This window comes from Chiloscyllium plagiosum, chromosome 6, assembly GCF_004010195.1.
Source record: "Chiloscyllium plagiosum isolate BGI_BamShark_2017 chromosome 6, ASM401019v2, whole genome shotgun sequence".
Lineage (NCBI taxonomy): Eukaryota > Metazoa > Chordata > Chondrichthyes > Orectolobiformes > Hemiscylliidae > Chiloscyllium > Chiloscyllium plagiosum.
The window spans coordinates 56,301,814-56,328,877 of record NC_057715.1 but is presented as its reverse complement, the minus strand read 5'-3'; the positions used below and the strand labels follow the sequence as shown (position 1 = coordinate 56,328,877).

The following is a 27,064-nucleotide window of genomic DNA, read 5'->3' as shown; positions in this document are numbered from 1 at the left end:
TTGATTCAAGGCCATGATTTATTAAGCATTTTGTTCTCTTCCAATGTACACCTTCACAGGATTCTTGGTTTATGTTCTTTCTACAATTATACAATGACATCGCAGCACAACAGAAATGCTTAAAATACAGTTTTGGGTGCAATTTCAGAAAATGATTATTACTGCACCCTAACAATTCATAATTATTGGCTACGGCAGATTATTAATTTGAAAGCCACCACCAAATGGTTTCATTTGGAAAGGTTTAATGGATCTCAAATAGATGGCTTTTAATCAATCATTCTGGACTAGATTCAACTTTTACAGATGAAAGGATAATGTGTTAATGAATAATTTATTTTATTACTGAGCAACTTGGAAGTTGCTTAAATACGAACACAGTTTTAGCTTAAATTCTGGGAAATGTCATCCCACATGCTCTTTGCACTGCTAAATTAGACTCTTTACTCCAAAAGCAGAACAGCATGCAAAAATAATCCAAACTAAAACAATGGTATTACAAGTTATTCTGCTATGATGTGTGTTTTATCAGTGCAAATTGGCTATAATGCAATTGACAAATTGTGGATGTTATTTAGATAACGCAAACTTTCTACTGAAAGGGTATACTGGTATAGCGATTTTCTATTAGCGATCTTCTACAGTGTGATTTTCTATAGCGGTTTTCCAAAGGCTGATTTTCTATAGCACAAGATTGCAGAGGTACAATCTTGCGTTATAGCAGATAACCTACATACACATGATTCTGGAGGGAAAAAAATGGTGGCCATGTTCAGGAAAGAAACTTAACTTTTGTGAAAAATGCCAATGACACTATAGCTATAAGTCTCATGTAACTTTGGGCAGTTCAGTGAATATCAACCCAGAGCCTGTGTTTTGATATCATAGTTATAACGAAGTGCAGAAATAGTATATCTATTAAAGTTGTTCAAATTGCAAATAATGTTTGCTAAAAGGTGGAAGTACCAATGTAATCATGAAATATCAAAAATCCCTGGATGAATAAAAAAGAAATTTAAAAAAATTCAAAAACTGCAATGAACTTCTAGAAAATTATTACTGAAGATGTTTTTGGTGGTTTGAAATTAATAAATGAGAGTGACTTTCTTTTTAACAGCAACTGTTTTATAATGCTTTGGAATAATCATGTCAGAAGGCAGCATATAGTTTGCAATTAAGGTTACCTGGCTTTGACAATACATTCTAGGTTATGCCTAGAGTGGCACAGATAACTACACTTTCTGAATTTCCATAGCTTCTTCTGGCCATTTGTAGTTATCCAACACAAAGGAATCATAATCAGGGCTGTAGATTTGAGCACGAACAAATGCTTCTTTGTCCTCAGGTTCAGGGTACCAGGCAGCAAGATTATGTTTATATGCATAATCCACAATCTATAAATAAACAATAAAATATAAAAATAAAACAAAGTCTTGTAAAATTTAAAAACATCAATGTCATGGGAGGGTATTGGGATATTTAATTATTTCTTCTCTCATGGAGGCAGTGTGACAAGTCAGGTTTAAATATTGTCCTTTGAAACAAAGTGAATTCATACATGTTTATTAAACCACAGGTTGCAGTCTCAGAGAAGGACAAGAGTCCTAGGTGATGTTTGTAAAAGGGAAAGGGGAAGTTAAGGTATTAAACTGCAGAAATTGACAATAACCAGTGCTTGATAGACTGATTAGTAAAGTTAGATCACATGGGATTCAGGGAGAGCTTGCCAATTGGATACAAAATTGGCTTGACGGTAAGAAACAGGGTGATGGTGGAAGGTTGTGTTTCAGACTGGAGGTCTGCGACCAGCAGTGTTCCGCAAGGATCAGTGCTGGATCCACTTTTGTTTGTCATTTATATAAATGATTTTAATGAGAATTTAGGAGACATGGTTAGTAAATTTGATACCAAAAGTGTTAGTATAGTCAACAGTGAAGAAAGTTAACTATTTTGATCAATTGGGCCAAAGGGCTAAGGAGTGGCAGATGGTGTTTAATTTGGATAAATATGAGATATTGCATTTTGGTAAAACAAGGACGGACAGGACTTATACAGTTAATGACAGTGTGGGTGCTGGAAAAGTACAGCAGATCAGGCAGCATCCGAGGAGCAGGGGTATCGACGTTTCGGGTGTAAGCCCTTCATTTCCTGATGAAGGGCTTATGCCTGAAACGTAGACTCTCCTGCTCTTCGGTTGCTGCCTGACCTGCTGTGCTTTTTCACCACCACACTCTCGACTCTGATCTCCAGCATCTACAGTCCTCACTTTGTCCTAGTTAATGGTAGGGCACTGGGTAGTGTTATTGAACAAAGAGACCTAGGGGTTCAGGTCTTTGAACATAGGGGTTCAAACAACGTAGTTCTTTGAAAGTTGCGTCACAGGTAGGCAGGATGGTAGTTGTTAAGAAGGCGTTTAGCATGCTTGCCTTCCATGCTTAGACCCTTGGTATATGAGTTAGAATATCATGTTAGGTTGTACAGAATGTTGGCAAAGCCAGTTTTGGAGTACTATGTACAGTTCTGGTCACCCTGCTATACGAAAGATATTATTAAATTGGAAACGGTGCAGAAGAGATTTACAAGTATGTGTCCGGGAATGGAGTGTTTGGGTGGACAGACTGGAACTCTTTTCATGGAGCACAGAGGTTGAGGTATGACCTTATCAAGATTTTTTAAATCATGAGGGGCATGGATAAGCTGAATACCAGAAGGTAATTTCCCTAGGGTGGGAGAGTTTAAAACTAGGGGACATATTTTTAAGGTGAGAGGAAAAGGATTTAAAAGGGACTTGAGAGGCAAATCTTTCATACAGATGGTGATTTGTATGTAGAATGAACTGCCAGAGGAAGTAATAGATGCAGGTTCCATTACAACATTTACAGTCATAGAGTCACAGAGATGTACAGCAAGGAAACAGACCCTTCGGTCCAACCCGTCCATGCCGACCAGATATCCCAACCCAATCTAGTCTCACCTGGCAGCATCTGGCCCATATCCCTCCAAACCCTTCCTATTCATATATTGTAAACCTCTATCAGGTCATCCCTCAGCCTCCGATGCTCCAGGGAAAACAGCCCCAGCCTGTTCAGCCTCTCTCCATATCTCAAATCGTCCACCCCTGGCAACATCCTTGTAAACCTTTTCTGAACCCTTTCAAGTTTCACAACATCTTTCTGATAGGAAGGAGACCAGAATTGCACGCAATATTCCAACAGTGGCCTAACCAATGTCCTGTACAGCCACATGACCTCCCAACTCCTGTACTCAATACTCTGACCAATAAAAGAAAGCATACCAAACATCTTCCTTACTATCCTATCTACCTGCGACTCTATTTTCAAGGAGCTATGAACCTGCACTCCAAGGTCTCTTTGTTCCGCAACACTCTCCAGGACCCTACCATTAAGTGTATAAGTCCTGCTAAGATTTGCTTTCCCAAAATGCAGCACCTCGCATTTATCTGAATTAAACTCCATCTGCCACTTCTCAGCCCATTGGCCCATCTGGTCCAGATCCTGCTGTAATTTGAGGTAACCTTCTTCGCTGTCCACTACACCTCCAATTTTGGTGTCACCTGCAAACTTACTAACTGTACCTCTTATGCTCGCATCCAAATCATTTATGTAAATGACAAAACGTAGAGGACCCAGCACCAATCCTTGTGGCACTCCACTGGGCACAGGCCTCCAGTCCGAAAAACAACCTTCCACCACCACCCTGTCTTCTACCTTTGAGCCAGTTCTGTATCCAAATGGCTAGTTATCCTGGTATTCAGAGAGAGCTAACCTTGCTAACCAGTCTCCCATGGGGAACCTTGTCGAACACCTGACTGAAGTCCATATAGATCACATCTACTGCTCTGCCCTCATCAATCCTCTTTGTTACTTCCTCAAAAAACTCAATCAAGTTTGTAAGACATGTTTTTCCACGCACAAAGCCATGTTGACTATCCCTAATCAGTCCTTGCCTTTCCAAATACATGGACATCCCGTACCTCAGGATTCCCTCCAACAACTTGCCCACCATCGAAGTCAGGCTCACTGGTCTATAGTTCCCCAGTTTATCCTTACCACCCTTCTTAAACAGTGGCATCACGTTAGCCAACTTCCAGTCTTCCGGCACCTCACCTGTGACTATCGATGATACAAATATCTCAGCAAGAAGCCCAGCAATCACTTCTCTAGCTTCCCACAGAGTTCTAGGGTATACCTGATCAGGTCCTGGGGATTTATCCACTTCTGTGTTTCAAAAGGTCCAGCACTTCCTCCTCTGTAATCTGGACATTTTGCAAGATGTCACCATCTATTTCCCTACAGTCTATATCTTCCATATCCTTTTCCACAGTAAATACTGATGCAAAATACTTGTTTAGTATCTCCATTTTCTGCGGCTCCACACAAAGGCCGCCTTGCTGACCTTTGAGGGGCCCTATTCTCTACCTAATTACCCTTTTGTCCTTAATATATTTGTAAAAACCCTTTGGATTCTCCTTAATTCTATTTGCCAAAGCTACCTCATGTCCCCTTTTTGCCGTCCTGATTTCCCTCTTAAGTATATACGTACTGCCTTTAAACAATTCGAAGGATTCACTCGATCTATCCTGTCTATACTTTACATATGCTCCTTTTTTATCTTAACCAAACCCTCAATTTCTTTAGTCATCCAGCATTCCCTATACCTACCAGCCTTCTCTTTCACCCTAACAGGAATATATTTTCTCTGAATTCTCATTATCTCATTTCTGAAGGCTTCCCATTTTCCAGCCGTCCCTATACCTGCGAACATCTGCCCCCAGTCAGCTTTCGAAAGCTCTTGTCTAATACTGTCAAAATTGACCTTTCTCCAATTTAGAACCTCAACTTTTCGATCTGGTCTATCCTTTTCCATCACTATTTTAAATCTAATAGAATTATGGTCGCTGGCCCCAAAGTGCTCCCCCATTGACATATCAACCACTTGCTCTGCCTTATTTCCCAAGAGTAGGTCAACGTTTGCACCTTCTCTAGTAGGAACATCCGCATACTGAGTCAGAAAATTTTCTTGTACACACTTCACAAATTCCTCTCCATCTAAACTCTTAACACTTTGGCAGTCCCAGCGTATGTCTGGAAAATTAAAATCCCCTACCATAACCACCCTATTATTCTTACAGATAGCTGAGATCTCCTTACAAGTTTGTTCCTCAATTTCCCTCTGACTATTAGGAAGTCTATAATACAATCCCAATAAGGTGATCATCCCTTTCTTATTTCTCAGTTCCACCCAAATAACTTTCCTGGGTGTATTTCCAGGAATATCCTCCCTCAGCACAGCTGTAATGCTACCCCTCCTCTCTTGCCTCCCTTTCTATCCTTCCTGTAACATTTGTATCCTGGAACATTAAGCTGCCAGTCCTGCCCATCCCTGAGCCATGTTTCTGTATTTGCTATGATATCCTAGTCCCATGTTCCGAACCATGCCCTGAGTTCACCTGCCTTCCCTGTTAGGTCCCTTGCATTGAAATAAATGCAGTTTAATTTATTAGTCCTACCTTGTCCCTGCCTGCCCTGACTGTTTGACTCGCTGCTGTTCTCAACTGTCTCAGATTGACCACTTTTCTCACTATCTCCCTGCGTCCCACCCCCCACCTTACTAGTTTAAATCCTCCCGAGCATCTCTAGCAAATCTCCCTTCCAGTATATTAGTCTCCTTCCAATTTAGGTGCAAACCATCCTTCTTGTATAGGTAACTTCTACCCCGAAAGAGATTCCAATGGTCCAAAAATATGAATCCTTCTCCCATACACCAGCTCCTCAGCCATGCATTCATCTGCTCTATCCTCCTACTCCTGCCCTCACTAGATCGTAGCAATGGGAGCAATCCAGATATTACTACTCTAGAAGACCTTTTTAAATTTCTGCCTAACTCTCGTCAATCTCACTTCAGAATCTCAACCTTTTCCCTTCCTATGTTGTTGGTTCCAATGTGGACAATGACCTCTTGCTGGCCCCTCTCTCCCTTGAGAACATTCTGCATCCTCTCTGAGACATCCTTGATCCTGGCATCAGGGAAGCAACACACCATGCTGATTGTTCACTGCTGTCCACAGAAATGTCTGTATGTACCTCGGACTAGAGAGTCCCCTAACACAATTGATCTCTTGGAACCTGATTTACCCCTCGTTGCATTAGAGCCAGTCTCAATACCAGAAACTTGGCGGTTCGTGCCATGTTCCCCTGAGAATCCATCATTTTCCAAAACAGCATACTTGTTTGAAATGGGTATAGCCACAGAAGGCTGTCTAATTCTGTTACCTTTCCTGGAGTTAACCCATCTATGTGACGGTATTTGAGACTTTCCCCCCTTCCTATAACTGCTATCCATCACATACTTTTGCTGTTGCAAATTCCTCATTGCTTCTAACTGCCTCTCTAACTGATCCATTTGATCTGAGAAGCTTCGCAAACAACAGCATCTTTTGCAGATATAATCCGTAGTAACCTTTAAACTCTCTCTAAACTCCCACATCTGACAAGAAGTACATATCACTCTACCAAAGGCCATTTTTGCTCCTTCACAATCTACAGACCCAGAAAATAACACCGCCTATTCCTCTACAAAACACTGACCCAGGTTATGGCTTATAAGTTTAATCAAGAGACATATCTCCAAAAACATATAATCAAGAAAGAACCCACTCTACTCATTACTACAGACTTCCTGTAGATCACACTTAAAATCAATACACTTAGCTGCTTCTGTGCTGTGAACTTCACCCAAACAGTTCCTCCAAGATAAAAGACATTTGGACAGGTACATGAATATGACTTGCTTAGAGATATGGGCCAAAGGAAGGTAAGAGAGCCAAGTTTAGTTTGGGAAACTTAGTTGTTCAATGGATGGGTTGGACAAAGGGTCTGTTTCCATGCTCTATGACGGTATTATAGCACTTGTATTGCAGATCAGATGCCTTAACAGATCAACCAGCCGTTTAGAAGCCATACACTCTAATTTTTTCTGTACAGTCCTCTGACTCAGCACTTACCTCTCTTCCAACAAAATTCTCCTTAAAGCTTAATTTTTAATCCATGATTTTGGTCAATATTCCCAGTAATATATTATCTTCTTGCTTTAATATCAGAATATCAACTTTATTAATCCTTTGTAAACTGTTTTGGGACTTATGAAGTCATACAACACGACACAGACCCATTGGTCCAACCAATCCATGCTGACCATAATCCCAAATTAAATTAGTCTCAGCTGCCTGCGCAGGGTCCATATCCCTCCAAATATTTCTTATTCATGTTCTTATCTACAGAGGAATCTCTATCATCTAGCATTCGATTATCCGAATTTCAGATTATCCAGCAAGATCACAAAGTCCCGATGCTTGACTAAACTGTGTTATCCGGCATTCAATTATCCGAACAAAATAATCCCTGCCCATGTCGTTTGGATAATCAAGGAAATGTACATGTCTTTTAAACTTTGTAACTGTAACCATATCCACCATTTTCTCTGGAAGTTCATTCTTAATATTTCATGAACCACTCTGTGTAAAAAGGTTGCCCCTCATGACTTTTTAAAATCTTTCTCCTCTATGCCTAGTCTTGAAATTCCCCACCTGATGTAAAAGACACCTGCCATTCACCCCATCTACACCTCTTATGATTTTAAAAACCTCTATAAGGTCACTCCTCAATCTTCTATGCCCCAATGAAAAATGTCACAGCCTATCAAATCTCCTCTTATGACTCAAAACGTCCATTTCTAGCAACATCCTGCTCAAACTCTTCTGAACACTGTCTAGCTTAATAATATCTTTTTAACAGGTGGGCGACCCAATCTGGACACAGTATTTCAGAGAAGGCCTCACCGACCTGTACAACCTCAACATGAAGTCCCAACTCATATACTCAAATGGTCTGAGCAATGAAGGGAAGCGTGCTGAACACCTTGTCTACATGCAATGTAAATGTCAAAGAATTATATATCTGAATCTCTAGGTGTCTCTGTTCTACAGCACTACTCAAGGCCCTATTTTTAGGTATATAAGTCTTGCCCTTGTTTGTGTTACCAAAATGCAAATTAAACTCCATCTGCCATTCCTCAGCTCATTGACCCAATTGATTAAGATCTCTTTGTAATCTTAGATAACCTCCTTCACTGTCCATTATGCACCAATTTTGGTGTCATTTCCAAACTTACTAACCGTGCCTTCTATATTCTCACCTAAATCATTCATATAAATGACAAACAAAAGTGCGGCCAGCACCGATCCCTTCTCCAATACTAAAGGCACTACATAAATCTGATAGTCAGTACGCTAACGTTCATTTTCCTTATATATCTAAGTTAGTCTGTAGTCTAGTTGCTTTGTGTAAAGGCTAACTTTTGCAGACTCTTTAATATTGTCAGCAAGCCTGAATTCTGCATTCAGGATGCCTTCATCCAAATCATTAATAAAAATGCTGAAGAATAACAGTTTAAACAGCAGACACAGAATACTACAGAAACTCAGCAAGTCTGACATCATCTGTGGAGAGACAGAGTTAATGTTTTGAGTCTGGTTGGACTCTTCTTCACAGTATTTTGCCTTTAGTCCATATAGCAATTCTGTTGGCAGCGACAACCGACTTGATCAAAACCGTAAACATCAGACATAGGAGCGGACGGTGACCATTCAGCCCGCTGAGTCTGCTCCGTCATTGAGTCAGATCATGATTGATCTGATAATCCTCAACTCCACTTTCCCATTTGACACTAATTAATAATATGTCTATCTCAGACTTGAATATACTCAATGACCCAGTCTCGATAGCCCCTGCAATAAAAATTCCACAGATGCACTATCCTCCCCAACTCTGCATTAAATGTTGTTCTGAGATTATGTCCTCCGGTCCGAGACTCTAACACAGAGGGGATATAATCTCTCTGCATCTACACCGTCAAGTTCCCTAAGAATCTTGTATGTCTCAATAAGGTCACACTTCTTCTAAATTCCAATGAATTCAGGCCCAAACTACACAAACCCTCCTCACAAGACAGTCCTTCCATACCTGTAATCAGCCAAGTGAATCTCCTCTGGACTGCCTCCACTGCCAGTATATCTTTCTTTAGATAAGGGACACAAAACTGTTCACTATATAAACCCATACCTGGCTACGATAATGTGACCACTTGCATTTCAGGTTAAAATGTGACGACTAACTCCACATCCTGCAAATATATAGATATCTATCAGCACTGAAATCTGGCATCACAATCTTTCCGAGTGATTAGTCTGTATATCTCTCATAATTTCTTCTCATAATGTCAATTTAACTAGCTTCTAATTGACTTGCACTACTTTGTGAATATGAATACATGTGGAAATTACCCCACAGTTCTATTTCTTCCAGCCTCAAAAATACATATTATACGGCGGCATGGTGGTTAGCACTGCTGCCTCACAGCATCAGGGTCCAAGTTTCGATTCCACCCTCGGGCGACTGTGCACATTCTCCCCATATCTGCATGGATTTCCTCCTGGTGCTCTGGTTTCTTCCCACAGTCCAAAGATGCGCAGGTCAGGTGAATTGGCCATATTAAATTGCCCATAGTGTTAGGTACGTTAGTCTGAGGGAAATTAGTCTGGGTGGATTACTCTTCTGGAGGATTGGTGTGGACTTGTTGGGCTGAAGGGCCTGTTTCCACATTGGAGGGAATCTAATCTAAATCTTTTACGGAGGTTCTTACCAATAATAGTCAAAGTCTTGATTTAAAGCTTTCAGTTAATCTCTGCATTAGTTAACTCCTTTGGCCATTCTAGAGTTAAAGTAACATTGTTGCAAACTGCACCCACTGATAAAAAGAAAATAAATAAAAATGAAAGAAACAAATCAGGATCATGTGCCACTAAAACTCAGCTACCATGTCTTGGTCTTCTGCTTCAAAACATTCACAGAAATAACAACAGCTCTTTGTAACTGCAACAGTTTAATTTGCATTTAACAAACAAAAATATTTGTATACCCTTGTGGCGATCTTGAATGAAACATCTCTGATGGTGCCGAGTGGTGGGTACAGACGTCCTTCTGCAAGATCCTGCTCCGTTACCAGTTCAGCAAGAATCTGGGCAAAAGAAAAACCTCAAATCAATATAATTGGGATACATGCAGCATAAAATATGAATTGGGACAATCAATAATTATTATGACAGAGTATCATAAATATAGCATGCTTATAATACTATATATCATGCTTATTATTAATGTCTACTTAGCTCTACATTGTTAAAGACTAAAGAATTTAAGTCTGCAAGACTTTACTGCTGACAAATGTATTTTTTCACAATGAGAAGCAAGTGTAAAGTTAGAGGTATCCATCAGTGTTATTTTGTCACACTCCTCAAAACTGCTAGTTACTGCAGCCAACAGTGGTATTTAGAGATAGCTGGGCGTAGATCCTCAATTCCATGCTTGGTGTTTGCAGGAGACTATGAGGGCTAGAGATGAAGAAAATGGCAAAAAGGTTCTGAATCTGCACCTTAAGATATGAAGTTAAAAGCCAGCCAGATTGCTGTTGGTCTGGAGTCACATATAGACAGACCGGAGAACGGCATTAGTGATCCAGATGGGGTTTTTCCCAAATCAATCAATAATGATTTCATGGTCATCATTCACACTCTTAACTCCAGACATTTTTATTGAATACAAGTTCCACCATCTGCCATGGCAGGATCTGGGTCAGTAGATTAATTGTATAGTGATAATACCACTCGGCTATCGCCTCCTTAATTCAAGCTTTTCAAAGTTTAACAGGAGGAAATTCTGTTACACAGATTGTAAGCTGGCTCGCTGAGCTGGAGGGTTTGTTCTGAGATGTTTCGTCACCACACCAGGTAACATCATCAGTGAGCATCTGGTAAAGTGTTGGTGTTCTGACCCGCTCACTATTTGTGTGTCTTGGTCTGTTGTAGTGGATGATATAATTTCTGGTTCGGTTTCTGAGAGATTGGTAAATGGGGTCCAAATCAATATGTTTGTTAATGGAGTTCTAGTTTGAATGCCAGGCCTCTAGGAATTCCTGTCCATGTCTTTGTTTAGCCTGTCCCAGGATGGATATATTGTCTCAGTCGAACTGGTATCCCTCTTTGTCTGTGTGCATGGATACCAGTGATAGTTGGTCATGTCTTTTGGTGGCTAGTTGGTGCTCATGTATCCTGGTGGCTAGTTTCCTGCTTGTCTGTCCAATGTGATGTTTGTTGCAGTCCTTGCAGGGTATTTTGTATAAGATATTCGTTCAGCTGGCTGTGGGTTTAGTCCTTTAAGTTTATCAGGAGCTGTTTCAGTGTGGTGGTAGGTTTGTGAGTCACCATGATGCCTATGGGCTGGAGCAGTCTGGTGGTCAACTCTGAAATGTCTTTGATGTATGATAGCGTAGCTAGACTCTCTAGGCGTGTTGTGTCTTCTTGCTTAGGTCTGTTGTACAAGAATCGGCAGACTGCACTTATTGGGTAACCATTGTTCTTCAATACGTTGTACAGATACCTTTTTCCCTCGCAGTCCCTGGGTCCTGCATGGAATTGTGGCCTGTTTAAATAATGATTTGATGCAGCTCCGTTTATGGGTGTTGGGATGGTTGCTTCTGTAGCTAACTATCTGGTCAGTGTGTGTGACCTTCCTGTAAATGCTGGTCTACATCACAATATTCGGTAAATTGTGATGTCTAGCAATGGGAGTCAGTTATTGTTCTTTTCCTCTTTGGTGATTTTTTTTTTAACCAGTAAGGGTGTTGCTTAATGCGTTTGTGGGTTTCTTCTACTGTGTTACGTCTCGTGATGTCAAAGGTGTCATCCACATACTGGATCCAAAGCTTGGGTTGGATTGTGGGAAGGGCTGTTCGTTCTGACCTCTGCATAACTGCTTCTGCTATACAGGGGACCTTGATTATCCGAAAATCGGATTATCCGTAGGAAATCTCGTGGTCCCGATAGAAACATTACATCAAAGATGTGTTTCCAGCAGTGATCGCTTCTTTTGTTTACAGTGATTGAACAGGCACCGTCGCCAAATGACTGACCTCTCGCCCTCTCTCTCTCTCCCCACACTTTCCCTGGAGTTCTACAGAAGGGTGTACCCTAACTGCTCTCATCCTCCCACCCCTCCCCTCCTTGCGGCTTCCCAGGAATAATCTCTCCAACATTGTCCTGTACAGGGCAAACATAGAATCTGCCAAAAATTTGCAGTAAAACATTGTGGGGGTGGCTGTGGTTGTGAGCGTGTGTGTGAGCGTGTGTGAGAGTGTGTGTATGTGCATCATTTGGCGACTTAACCCACAAAGACAGCAGCAGCAGTCTTGTTGTTGGTGTACAGTCCAGATGCCCCGGAGAGGGGCGGGAGTGGACGGGTATGGAAGCTCACGCACTTTGTGCTGGGGGGGGGGGGGGGAGGGCGGTGTTGGGCGTGGGGGCTCACGTGCTTTGTGCTGGGGGGACGGGGTCGGTGTTGGACCGGATGAGGTGCGCTCACGGGCTGTGTGTCTTTCTTGGTGTCTTTCATGGTGTTCAGGAATTCCTAGGTCGAATGGAGTGGGTTGAGTCTTCTACCAGATGTTTCAGTTTAAGTTGCAGTTCCTTTGCTAGCCTGTATGTCGGTGAGCTGGAAAGTGAGACTTGAGGGGCCCCTTGTTTAGGTACCTTTGGTAATCCAGAGAAACAGGGTGTGTTGGACTCTTTTGGTTATATTCCTAGGAATTCCTCAACATCAAAGACACCAAGGTAGAGGACGATGAAGTCATGGTTTCCTTCGCGTGAAGGCCCTATTCACATCAATAAACATCACCCTGGCCAAAGAAACACTGGCCTCACTGCTAGACAAACCAAGGACATAAACACCTGACAGCACCAAATCATCAGCAAGGGAAACATCCTCAAACTACTAGGTCTGTGCCTTGGAACCCACTTCACCTTTAACGATAAGATCTACAAACAAATCAACAAAACACCTATGGGATAACCAATATCAGGACTGATAGCAGAAGCAGTTATGAAGAGGTTCGAACGAACAGCCCTTTCCACGAACCAGCTCAAACTTTGGGTCCACTATGAGGATGATACTTCTGTCATCATGAAACTAGAAGAAACCCACAAGCACAGAAACAACATCTTTACTGGTATAAAATTCACCGAAGAGGAAGGAAACAATAACTGACTCCCCTTCCTAGATGTCACAGTAAAACAGAAAGCCATTGGAGAGCTGAAGATTAGCATTGACAGGAAAGCTACACACACTGACCAGATACTCAACTACAGCAGCAACCATTCCAACGCTCTCAAACGAAGCTGCATCAGGACATTATTTAAATGGATCACAATATACTGCAGGACCCAGGAACTGAGAAGCCAAGGGAAAAAGAAACACCTATATAATGTATTTAAGAACAACAGTTACCCAATAAGCGCAGTCCACAGATTCCTGTACAACAGAATGTACAGGAAGACATAACATGCCTAGAGACTCTAGCCACCCTACCATACAAAAACATTTCAGAGATAATGACCAGACTACACTGGCCCCTAGACATCATGGTGGCTCACAAACCTACCACCACACTGAAACAGCTCCTGATGAATTTAAAGGATGCCGTACCCACATCCAGCAGAACAAACGTCATATACAAAATACCCTGCAAGGAATGCAACAAATGTTACATTGGATAGATGGACAGGAAACTAGCCACCATGATACATAAGCACCAAAAGACATGACCAACTATCACAGTATCCATACACACAGACGAAGAGGGACACCAGTTCAACTTGGACAATACAACTATTCTGGGACATGACAAACAAAGACACGCATGGGCATTCCCAGAGGCCTGGCATTCAAATCAGAACTCCATTAACAAATATATAGATTTAGACCCCATTTATCAATCTCTCAGAAACAGAACCAATCTCTCAGAAACAGAACCAGAAATGATATCATCTACTGCAACAAACCAAGACACATAAATAGCAAGTGGGACAGAACACCAACATTTTACTGGTGACTCACTGGTGACCAAAGTTTGTGAGAAGATTTGTAGCTCGGGCGCTTGTTGTGGTTCTGTTCGCCGAGCTGGGAATTTGTGTTGCAGACGTTTCGTCCCCTGTCTAGAGGACATCCTCAGTGCTTGGGAGCCTCCTGTGAAGCACTTCTGTGTTGTTTCCTCCAGCATTTATGGTGACGTTACCTAGAATGATGATGAAGCAAACCCACCAGCTCAACGAGCAAACTTACAACCTGATTCACAACCGGAGCTACAAATCTTCTCAAAAATCTGTTACACAGTTGCAGTTATTATCATATTTACAATGGCCCAACTCCCAAGAATGCAAAAGGACATAGATTATGCCTGTCAACGAACATTTTGCACTTGTAATATAGTGTCAGAAATGCAAACATCATCTTCATTCTTTCAGCAGCTCGTGTGCTTCAAAGTAATATGTATAATAATACAATTATATAACATCTACATGCACTATGCGTGGGGTTGAAGCATGGATCGGTCATCCTACATACTAACTTGTGAATAACATAATTTTGTTTTCTCCACAAATAAGTACCAATCTACTTCTTTTTAAATGAAGTGGATTGTGCAATAATGAAAATTAGAAACTTCTTAATCACTGCACTTGCATTCCAGTAGGAAAAATACCTGAAAGAAATTGAGACTGTAGTATTCATCTTCCTGACAGCTAATGAGGTCCAGCAAGTCAGAAGTATAAGGTACTCGTCATTCAGCTGTAACATGGGTTTTGTCAATGTGAATTCGTTGTTACGCAATTGATGAATTGGTGACACTGTTTCTAAAGCACGAGCTTTTGAAACTGGTGTTGACTATAATGCGATTACATCACCAACACTTTAAGCACTGTTTCTAAAGCTCGATTTTTCTATAATGGTGGGGTTGCACAACAAAGCAACAATAGCATTATAGAAGAACTACTTGTACAGGAAAATGTTTGACCCATCTGAAGGGACTACACTAATGCAACTTATGCTTTTTCTTGCCATAATGTTTTAATTAAAAAGTAAGATAGCCAAAAACTTGTATATGAAGGTCCTGCCTTCCCAACCTGGCTCCTTACTGAACAGTGTGACCCTCAGGTTAAACTCACTACCAGTTGTCTCTCTAATGAGAGCGCAGCCGTATCCTATGGCCCTCAGACTTTTATAGTCATACTTACAAAAATGTAGATTAGTTACTCAGCCAACAAATTAAAAGAAACAAAAACTAATTTAACATTTTGCAACAATTCAACAAACTGTGAGTGTACTGATGCAAACCTCAGCGGAAATTAGGAATATGTCATCGTCCATGTGCCTTGCTCCACATGCGATAACTCCGAGTGCAACACCGGGAAAAACGTATGCATTGTTACCCTGACCTGGGTAAAAGGTACGACCATCAGCCAGGGTTACAGGATCAAATGGACTGCCACTGGCAAATATTCCACGGCCCTGCAGATAATCAAATCTCAATGAATATATGAATTACTAAAGAGAAAGAAATTCACAATATTCTTCTTATGCATTTTTGCCACATTATATTGTGCATGTAAAACAATACAACAGATGCATTATTAATAAAATATTTGTAACAATGTAGACTGTTAAGCATTAGCAATAGGTAATCTCTCTGAATAGAAAATTAAACATTCTTATACCCTGATTCAATTATTCATTATAACCTTACTATTGATATAGAGTCATACAACATGGAAGCAGACCCTTTGGTCCATCATGTCCATGCCGACCAAGTTTTCCAATCTAAACTAGCCCCACCTGCCTGCATTTGGCCCATATACCGCTAAGCCTTTCCTATTCATGTGCCTGTTCAAATGTATTTTAAATGTTATAACTATACCTGTATCTATCACCTCTGGCAGTTCATTCCACATACGAACCATATTGTGTGTGAAAAAGTTGCCCCTCAGGTCCATTTTAAATCTTTCCCCTCTCACCTTAAAAATATGCCTCTAGCTTTGAACTCCAGCGCTCTGTGGAAAAGACCTATGCTATTCACCTGATTTACCCCCCTCAAGACTTTATAAACCTCTATAAGGTTACTTCTCAACCTCCTATACTCCATTGAAAAACGTCCCAGCCTATCCAGCTTCTCTTTATAACCCAAATCCTCCAGTCCCATCAGTTTCTTTGAAATGTTTTTTTTATCCTCTCCAATTTAATAACATCCTCCCGACATCAGGGCAACTGGAACTGTACACAGTGGGTATAAATGAATTGAGTAAGATCAGAACAGAAACTGTGGGCTAAACTTCTCTGGTTCACTGAGGTTTGGATAAGATGTGAGGAAGCTGGACAGAAGTCCAAAGTATTCCTATCGCCTTGGCATATTGCCAGTGAAGAGAAACCTGGTATCAAGACCGCCTGAATTGCGCAACTTCAGTGGCCAATAAAATGGCCACATTCTGCTCCCATAAGCACTTAGCCCATGTTGAGAGAGCCCAGCAGACTTTCAACAGACTGCCAGATAAGCCTCTGCAATCTCCCAGTGGGTTCCAAGAAAAAGAGTCCCTCATCAGTGGTGCTTCATGATTAAAGGAGAGCCTCCAGTAGCAGTCCATACACACACTTCTTATACTGATTGCTGGAAGCATATCTGCCTGGTCCAGCTTCTCCCAACCAAATTCACCTCACTTCATCAGAGTCCCTTTCATTGAAGTTGCCTCTTAGCAGAGATGCTGTTGTGAATGTTGGTTCTCTGCTTGGGTCATGAGCATTTGAGGACATGACAGCATCTCAATTGGCTCGCATGGCAAAATGCTGCCCCAGCACTTGCTGCCAACTGGAAAGGGATTGCTTTCCACTTACAGATCTAATTGTAGGACTTCAATATTCTCTGTAAACATCAATAGCATATTTCATGAAATTATCTTATTTGAGATTGTACAAGAAATTAGTTGTTTATTAGATTTATGAATAAGAGAGTGACAACACCAATATTTGATATTCAGACTATTTGGAGCTATTGTTTGAAGGATTCTCAAAGAATTTAGAGAAGTGAAGTTCACTTGAGTGGATATCCACAAATGTTTAAAGTTTTTGGCCCAGATTTTCCAATAACCGAGGAACAGATTTGACTGATTGTCAGTGATTTATCAGGGCAGAATTCAGAGTCTGACTTGTTTCTAATGCATCCATCACCGGCAAGTAGGGAGAAATCCACTCAGTGCAGGAGTAGCTTTGCAGGCCAAGACACATCCCTTTGTTACTTAAAGGTTTCAAGATAACATTCTGGGCCAGGGTTGTCAAATCAGGTTGCATTAAGAGATTTAATGTGTGTTGGATACTAAGATGGTGATGTCTTAAGAGGAGTGTGAATCAGCGATAAGTGAGGGGTTCCGTTCCATAGGTGTCTAAGAGTTACAGCAGCTTTTCCTGGGTAGCCATTCAGTTCAAGTAAATTGAAACTCTCCAAATTCTCCAACTTTAAGGCATTTTTTCCAGAGGGTTCCAGACTTAGAAAAATTGTCCATCAGAATTTTCAACTTCCTAGCCAATTCCCTCAGAGTCAGCTGTGTCGGGATTTCTTCATGGTCCCAATATGCAACTCCAGTCCACTCTGGCCCAGAATTTCCAATGCCAGAATCATTTCTGCAATGTACCCTACATTATTGGTATAAAACTGGTATTTAAATAAGTTGAGAACTTGGCTAGATATAGCTAATATACTGTAGATTTCTTACTTCTGTCAGATGATAACACTCCTCTGCTGTACACTCTGATTTGCTGGTAGGATTACTCAAAGCAAAAATAATTGGATGTTTATTAAATGAAGCCATATCCTTTAATATTTTCTCTGTAAATGCTCCTGCAATGGCTGCTACTCCTGGGAAAATACAAAGAAAGAATAATGTGCCTATTTAACTTAAGATGTGTTGACATTAAAGCATTTGAAGATTTGAACACTTACATCTTGTGTGTCTCATTTCAGTTTGTATAATTACAACAATGCTATTTGGCACTTTTCCAAGATCAGAAACTAAAAAGAGAAGGGAGCAAAATGGCATCTTTCATCTAACAATTAATATGAAAGGGTTTAAAACCTTTCTTCTTTTCACAAAAAGAAATTTGTAATAACTGTTTGAAGACTAGTGCAGCATTTTAATACAATGGCTGCAAACATTAACTGTGCATCTAAAGAATAACTATCTCTTGAGGATATTAAGGGACATTTTTCTGTATGACTAGATGAGTTACAAATCTTGAAAATCAGTTCAAGTGTAATTTCAGAATTATTTTAATCTTCCTTCAGCTGTAAAGAGATGCCAATGACTGCAGCAGAGGAACCATAAAAAGAAAAAGACCAAGAGTTGAAATCTAAAATGACAGTTTTTGTCAATTTCAAAAGGGTTTAAAATGGCTATAACAACTAAGCCAGACTGCTTGATGTGGGAACTGGCCAAGGTACAGAAACTTCTTCCTATTCACCCATCAAATTCTACATGACAAACCATTGGTAAGCATGAAAGGCCTGGACAGGAGGCAACTCATATCTCCAAAGGCTCCATTATGTCTTTGAGTCACAAGCACTGCAGTTATAGTGGGGCCATGCGTCCAACACAAGCCTCACCAGTGTTTGCACAGCTTCTCATTTAACTGGGACAAGTGACTGCAAGCTCACTACATCCACATAAACCAGTGGCTGCTCTTTCAACCATGGAAGATGGTGGAGCTTCCATCTGTAATTCTGACTTCCTTATCACTGAGTAAGGCAGCTAACATACAATTGTGAAAAATAATCCCAGTGTTGGAAGTTCGGATAATTTGCCTGACCTGGTGTGTACTTGTGGTGCACATTCCTTTTGTATACTACCAACAATAGAGTGGAATTCACCGGTACTGTTGATTTGAACTTGAGTGTGGGAAAATAGGAACAGAAGGAGGTTACTCAGTCCATTAGGCCTGTCCTGCCATTCAATACGATCATGGCTGATCAAACACTGAAGGACTGCAAACACTCCAGGACTTCAAAGTAATTTATACCTTAACTACTCATGAACTGCCACATGGGGCAATGCCATTATTTCAGAATTTAATAACTGAGGGCGCAGAAACATAAAAATGTGGAATTTCTGCCAATTCCAGCTCCTTCCCATATTTAAGGAGACCAACAAAATGGGATCATGAAATACTTGGTGTAAAACAAAAGCTATGAAACCTTGAGAGAACCTTACTAACTCTATGTATTTCCACCTATGTATTATTGCTCTACTTCATCTCTGACTCTGTTATTTGATGCTCATTCATGTATTATCATCCTGAGACTTGACTGCACACTCTCACATTCTATTCTCTGCAACGCTGATATTATGAGCTGTCCAAGTCCTTCACTTCACCAAATCATAATTTAAAGTGAAAGGCAGGAGGTAACGTGGGGATTCAAGAAAAAGTGTTTTCATCCAGATGGTGGTGGGGTCATGGAATGCACTGGCTAGGATGGTGGTTCAGGCTGGAAATCGCACAACATTTTAAAAGTATTTGGATGAGCACTTAAATTGTCATGCAAGGTTATGGGCTCAGTATGGGAAAGTGGGACTTGTGTAGGAATAGTTTTTTTTTTGCAGTGCAGACACAATGGGCCAATGGGCCTTTTCTTACTGTATGACTTTACGACCCTATGAAGTTCCAATCAATTACCGTTCTTTTGCTCACTGACCTGCATTGACTCTCAGCCAAGGAATTATATATTTTAAAATTTTCATCTTAGTTTTTAAATCCTCCCAACGCTCCAAACAAAAAACGGAGAACTGCAAATGTTCGGAATCAGAAACAAAAACAAAAAATTACTTGAAAAGCTCAGCAGGTCTGGTAGTATCTGTACAGAAAGTTCTGAAGGAGGGTCATTGAGCCATAATGTTCACTCTGTTTTCTCTCCACCGATGCTGCCAGACCTGCTGAATGTTTCCAGCAATTTTTTGTATTTGTCTCTGTATACTCTTACAACTCCACAGCCTTTCAAGATATCTGGGCTCAACTAATTCTCGTCTTTTGAGGATCATTACTGCATCTTCACTGCCTAAGCCTGAAGGTTGGGAATTCTCTTGAGCTCTCATTCTTCCTCTTAAGAGGCTCCTGAAAAGCTACTACTCAAACTAAGCTTTTGGCCATCTAGCGTAATATCTTCTTAAGTCGCTTGGTATCTAATTTTGTTTAGAACAATCTGTATAACACCTTGGGAATGTTTTATCCCTTTACAGCACATTATAAATACAAGTATTTTTGTGTCAGTTTCTAAAATAGCTTCCCTTCCTTTACTGTCCTCAGATGACCCAGAAATTGTTCCTGTTGCGTAACAAAATTGTGCAAATACATTCTCCATGTTTCTTCACTATCAGCTTTCAATTTCTCTATAGAAACATGGAAATTTGAATCTGGTAATATTAGTTAAGGTATAATTTCAAATTTTCTTTCGTCCACTTTTTCAAGAGCCATAAGTAACAGTCTGGCTAAGCAAGTCTAATATTGCAGGAAGGGAAAAAATGACAGAAAACATAGGAAGGTTGTTGCCAATGTTGTAAAATGTTTGAACAAAGGAAATGCGCTAGTAAATCCAGCTGTGACTAAGAGCATACAATGGGAGAACAGAAATGACCAGGAAAGTGCAGAAACTAATAGAGTGGAAGGTGGAGTTAAAAAAAAAACCTGCATGGCATGCCAAGATTGGGTGGGCTTTTACTACCTGGGCTATATTTCCTTAAAATTAAAACAAAGATGACTGAAAAAAAAAATACTTATTTGGCGAAAAAAAAAAGACACCTTTTACTTGTGTGCAATTCTGGTCTGCCTCCTATAGAAAGGATCCTATGAAACTTGAAAGGGTTCAGAAAAGATTTACAAGGATGTTGCCAGGGTTGGCAGGTTTGAGTTATAGGGAGAGGCTGAATAGGCTAGGGACATGGATAGGGTAACTAGACAAGGTCTTTTCCCTGGGGAGGGTCCAGAAAGGTCCAGAACAAGACTGCATTGGTTTAGAATGAGGGGATAAAGATTTAAAAATGGCCTAAGGGGCAACCTTTTCACGCAGAGGGTGGTGCATCTATAGAATGAATAGCCAGAGGAAGTGGTAGAGGCTGGTACAATTCCAACATTTAAAAATCACCTGAACACTATGGGCAATTTAGCATGCCTAATCCACGTAACTGGCACAATTTTGGACAGTGGGATGAAACCGGAGCACCTAGTAGAAAGCCATGCAGACATGGGGACAACATACAAACTCCACACAGCCCAAAGCTGGAATCGAAGCAGTCCCTGACGCTGTAAGGCAGCAGTGGTAACCACTGAGCCACTGTACCACCCTAATAATGAATTTATACCTTTTTGGTGCTTTATACTCTGTTCTAATAATTGCCCATAACTAAAACAATGTAAAGAATTCTTAATCCCTGTTTTAGATGTGTTCTAATCAAACTGTTCAGAGAAGTTATTACACACCTCCAGAGCAGGTGGGACTCGAGCCCAGGTCTCCTGGCTCACAGGTACCTCTGCACCATATGTGCCAGCAATACTATTTATAATAGTGGAAAGAACAGGCACACCTGCAGGCTGCGGTTACAATCTGTTCATTTGTAGTAAATATATGGATACTGTGTAGCACAGCCAAATGTAATCAACAGTGAGAGCTATAGAAGTATATCAAAAATAAGAGAACACTGTCCTTACCAACCCTCATCATCATATTTTTTTTCAACTAAATACTTCATTACTAAGTTTTTAGTATGTCACTGGACAATGCCAGTGTGATATTGAAAATATAAGCAGCTGCATCCTTTAACCCTGTACCTTGATGCAAATCTGTACGGTAATCTTATAATAATTGGACTCTACAAGTTTCTCTGATTTGGGCATCTGAAATCAGATCTCTTAAAAATAACAAAAACTTACAGAAGACAGTACATCTAAAGATAATCCTAAATGACATTTTATATTGCAAAATAACTTGAACACTGTTAAAAACTGAAACAATTTCCATCTTGTACTCATCAGAACTACCATAAGGATGCTAAACTTCAAATGATTTCAACAAGTTACATTGCAGGAGAAAAAGGTGCAGGTTGCATATCATGGGGAAAACAACAGGGAACATAGGCTTCTGAGTAAGAAAAAAAAATGCAATCCTCAACATATTTGTTTTATTTACAAAGAACAGATCGCTGTGTGCAAATACATGTCACATCTAACAACTGTAAATAATTATCTTAAATTGGTTGCTAGTGTGGCAATTGTTCAGCAATTACTGTTCAAGAGCAGAATCAGCTGGCTTCCACTTTTCTCGTGACATAGGGATGCCCCAGACCAGGTCATGTGTCCTTTATCAAGTGAGTCACATTTTCCACTAAGACAGTAACCTCAATAATAATATTGCATCATTTATTTGACCGAACATCAAGTTATTTGTTTATTTGACTGATTTATTTGATAAAACATCAAGTTATTAAAAATGTGAACTGACTGGAGAAGAATGGCAGAGAACAAGACTACAGGGTACAGGACTGGTTAGAGCCTGAAGGTTGACTTTGTGTTGTGGACTCAAGTACCAGGAAATACATTGAACATTTTCAATTTGATATCATTAGCAGCATTACCCTAAACTGCAAGTAGTAAGAAACTTTATTTTCTGGTGTTTTGAGTCTAGATGCAAAAACAAAACTCCAATTAAATTAAATTTCAGGATTTAGCAAGTCATTTTATTTTATAAACAAAACAAAGTGGAGTCTTTAATGCTACAATTTAAGACATATTAATACTTATTCCTTATCCATGGCAGCTCAGTGTCACAACCTTACATTAAAGTTCAGTGTGAACAAGTGTAATATTCATTCTTTAACGTACCAATTAAAGCTGTTGGTTTTATTTTCCGAACAACTTCTTCCAGGCTTCTTATTGGCTCATGATCCTGAGCAAATACCTGCTTTTCATGGGTCAGATGAGTTCTTCCCTGCACAAGACAAGAATGGAGAATACACAATAAAAACAGTAATGATTTTATACATGTTGCACTTCCACTTCATATGTGACAAAACCTGCACCTCATGGATTGGTCTCTCTAGCCATCAGCAACAGAGAACCCTAGGAAACCATGCATTCCCAAACGGATTTGCTTTGCTGCATTTCCATCATCATCATTGTACCTGATGGAAGGGTATTGTCATTGTACCTCGATGGAAGGGTATTGACAATGAGGCAGGCAGCAGATCAAATTTCACACCATTGTTTCTTTCACAAGAATTTTAAAAAATTAGACTAAATTCAAACTATCAAATCAAGAGCAGTGCTACAAGATTAGATCTGAATAAACAATATTTGGTTCAACATATTTGCTTTTACATAGAGCATGGTGTTGCCATTTCTAACAAACAGCACTTGCATACCTTGAAAACTGTTTCAAATTATTTTACAATGGTGTGAGGGGCAAAGAATAAGGAAATAATTCCTTGACAGGGTGTCGGGAGGAAGAGGGTCATGGGAAAGGGTTGCTGGGTGCAAAGGGAGAATAGCGAATGGCAAATTTACTTCCTTAGCTAGTCATTTAAAGGTTGGTTCTCAAATGGATACAGAGATTGAAGAGGATTGAAAAGGAAATTCTGGAAATAGGATTCTTCGACAACATGAAACCTTGATGTCAATGACAGGGTAAGGGAAATGGATGCACAAGGGGGTTGAAGTCAAAAGACAAATGGGTTTGGTGTGGTTTTAGGATGGGGTGGGCGAATGTAGTTGGGTAATGTAGTTGAGATCTGGAGACAGAAAATGGCAAATGTCTTACAGATTTATAAATAAGAATGAGAATCTTACGTGTGAGGCACGAAGACGACTTGAAGCCAATGAAGGTCAAGTGAGAGTTGATGTGATGGGCAAGTGTAACTTGTGGATGAAGGAAAGCCAAGTAGAAGGCAACAACACCAGCTTATATTTATAAAACAATTTTAGTGCAATGAAATGTTCCAAGGTGCTTAACAAGCATAAGGTAAAACACAACACCAAGAAATATAAAGTCAGACAACTAAAAAATTAGTCAAAACAAGTTTTAACAAGTATCTTAAAGGATGGAATTGTGGTGGAGGCAAAGGGAGGATATTTCACAACATGGCACTCAGGCAATTGAAGCCACAAGAGCTAAAGCAATTATAACTAGAAAGAGACCAGAGTTAAAGGAATGCCAATATTTCAGAGGGTTGTGGAACTGAAGGAGATTACAGAAATAATGTTGAGATAAGGCCACCAAGGGAACTAAAAACAATAATGGGCATCTTAAAGTCAAGATATTACTTGACTGAAAGCGAATGTATATCAGTAAGCAGAGGGGTGGGAGATAAGGGAACAGGATTTGCTGCCAGTTGAGACATGGCCTGCTGAGTTGTGGATGACTTGAAATGGTATGAGCTTGAAATGGTCAAGAGACAATGGAAAAGACAAATTATCGAGAATAGTTTCAGCAGCAGATGAGCAGAGGTAAAGATGTAAGAATTCACGGCATCAAGACAGGAATTAAATTAAAACACTTCTCTTCATGATGTGGACGTTGCTGAAAAGGTCAGCATCTATTGTCCATTGCGAATTGTCTTTGAGTTGATGGATGAATTATCTTCTTGAACTGTTGCAGTCCATGTGAAGTGCATATACACCCCCAGTGCTGGCAGCAATTTAAGACAATAAGACAGAAGAGAAGTGCATCATTTGACCTATTAAGTGTGCTCCACTATTCAATGAGATCATGGCTGACCTGATAGCCTTCTACTCCACTTTCTTGTCTTTTTCCCATAATCCTCAATCCTCTTACTGAGTAAAAATCTCAGCTTTGAATATAGTTAATGATCAAGTACCTATAGATCTCTGAGGAAAGGTTCCACAGATTCATTGTACTCTGAGACGACGTTCTTACCAACCTTACCAAATGACAACCCCTTGTTCTGAGTTTCCCAAAAGGAAAATAACTTCTCCATATCTACCCTGTTAAGTGCCATAGTTTCAACAACGTTGTGTCGCCTTCTTCTAAATGCTAATGAGTAAAGACCCAACCTATTTAACATCTCCCCATGAAACAGTACCTCCATACCTAGAATCAACTTTGTGAACCTTCCCTGGACTGCTTCCAATGCCAGAGTATCTTCCCTTAGATATATTCTAGTTGTGGTACAACTAGTATCTTGTATGGTTTTCGCAATACTTCCCTTTTTGTTTTACTCCATTCCCTGAAGTAAAGGTGAACATTCCACCTGCCTTCCCAATCACCTGCTCAACTTACATGTTCATTTTCTTTGTGATTTAAGCACAGGCCCCCAATCCCTTTGTGCTGCAACTTTTTGCAATTCTTCATTTAAATGATACGCAACTTCTCTATTCTTCCTGCAAAAGTGCAAAGCCTCACATTATTTTCCATCTGCCAAGTTTTTGCTCACTCAATAAACTCATCTTTAGCCCACTGCAGATTCTCTGCATAGTCCTTACCACTTGCCTTACCATTTAATTTTGTGTTCTCTTAGCTATTGTGTATTCACTTTTGTCAATATATTTTGTAAATAATTGTGGCCTCCAGCATTGATCCTTGTAGCACTCTACTAGTTACAGGTTTCCATCCTGAAAATGTTCCCTTACACCAAATCCCTGTCTTCTATTTGTTAAGCCAATTCTCTATCCACGCTTATATAATACCCCCAACACTATGGACATTCGTCTGTTTAGGTAGACTAATGTGTAGTATTTCAAGAAACACTTTTTGGAAATCCAAATGCATTACATTCAGCAATTCCTCTTTATCTATCCTGCTTGCTATCACCTCAAAAGAATTCCTCAAGCGTGATTTCTCCTTTGTGAAAACATGTTGACTCTGTTTGAATACAATGCGTATTTCTGAATGTTCCCAACCTGCTTACTTGTGTGGCTGGTGATCTTTGTAAACCAGAGTATATAAGGCTGGAAATTCAGCTCAGGGCCAAACAGAATATCTAGGCTGCAAATGCAAACATTATGGTTTAGATTGTGGTAATAGTTTGGTTTTTCCAACAATTAATAGGAAGTCATGCTGCATCCAAGACTGGATGTTAAGTTGCAATTCAACAACACAAATGCAGTGGAAAGTTCAAGGAGGATGTTGTGGTGGAGCAGGGTGCCATCAAGATACATGTTTAAGGCAACAATATGCCTACAGATGCATTTCTTAAGGAAAACAATATGAATAAAGAGAAGAGACAGTAAAGGATAGATACCTAGGATATGAACTGGGAAAAAGACGATGTTGCAGGGGGTGGTCAGGCCACATCTGGGTTAGTAAAAATGAAAATAAGCAAGCACAGTGTCATTGAGTGGGACAATAGAGAAGCATTTGAGGAGTGAGATTAGAGAGGAAAAACATAATTAGAGAGCAAAGCGACATAAAATTTATTTCTTTAATTACGATTTGATTTATTTTAATGAAATGCAAGTTGAATTTAGGAAGGAATAAACTGCTTTGAAGATAAACCACAGGTTGACAGTGAGAGGATCTCTGACCTTTCTGTATTCACCCTTTGTGAGAGCATATGTGTAAGTGCAGTAAGAGTAAAAAGAGGATTATGGCATTGAGGTAGTGATAGGTCAGAAGGAATTATAGGGGAGGGCATGAAAAGCAGAAAGGTGTAGCAGTCTTGTGGATGTAATGGAAATAAATGGGACAGCAGGAGTGAGAGGGGTGGGGAACCAATTTGCTGATTGTTCCAATGTTCTGAAACCCCAACCTAAACAGTCTAGTAACTAGCGATTCTGTTCCTTGCCACCCCACATCATTCCAACCACTACATGGGAAGAAACCAAACAGTACTTCCTAGCTGAAAAGGAAAGAAAATGAAGAAAGAAGAGTTAAAAGAGTAGTAACTGATAAGAGAAAGAGAGCAGACAGAAACAGAAGATGAGAGATAGATAGGATGAGGTAATATTCTGGATCAGTGGTGCTGGAAGAGCACAGCAATTCAGGCAGCATCCGAGGACAGGCAAAATCGACGTTTCGGGCAAAAGCCCTTCATCAGGAATAAAGGCAGAGAGCCTGAAGC

General features: G+C 40.2%; 1 protein-coding gene across 1 annotated transcript in view; it reads right to left on the bottom strand.

Annotated features, from left to right (window-relative positions):
* The window catches only part of LOC122550600 (NADP-dependent malic enzyme-like), a 166,014-nt gene continuing 138,950 nt past the window's right edge, over window positions 1-27,064 (bottom strand). Inside the window, exons 11-15 of the mRNA XM_043691568.1 lie at window positions 22,872-22,977; window positions 17,723-17,865; window positions 15,300-15,473; window positions 9,997-10,095; window positions 1-1,394 (exon numbers count right to left, since the gene is read on the bottom strand). Coding sequence (XP_043547503.1) covers window positions 1,233-1,394; window positions 9,997-10,095; window positions 15,300-15,473; window positions 17,723-17,865; window positions 22,872-22,977 — 684 coding nt within the window. The 3' untranslated portion in view covers window positions 1-1,232. The remainder of the gene's footprint in view (window positions 1,395-9,996; window positions 10,096-15,299; window positions 15,474-17,722; window positions 17,866-22,871; window positions 22,978-27,064) is intronic.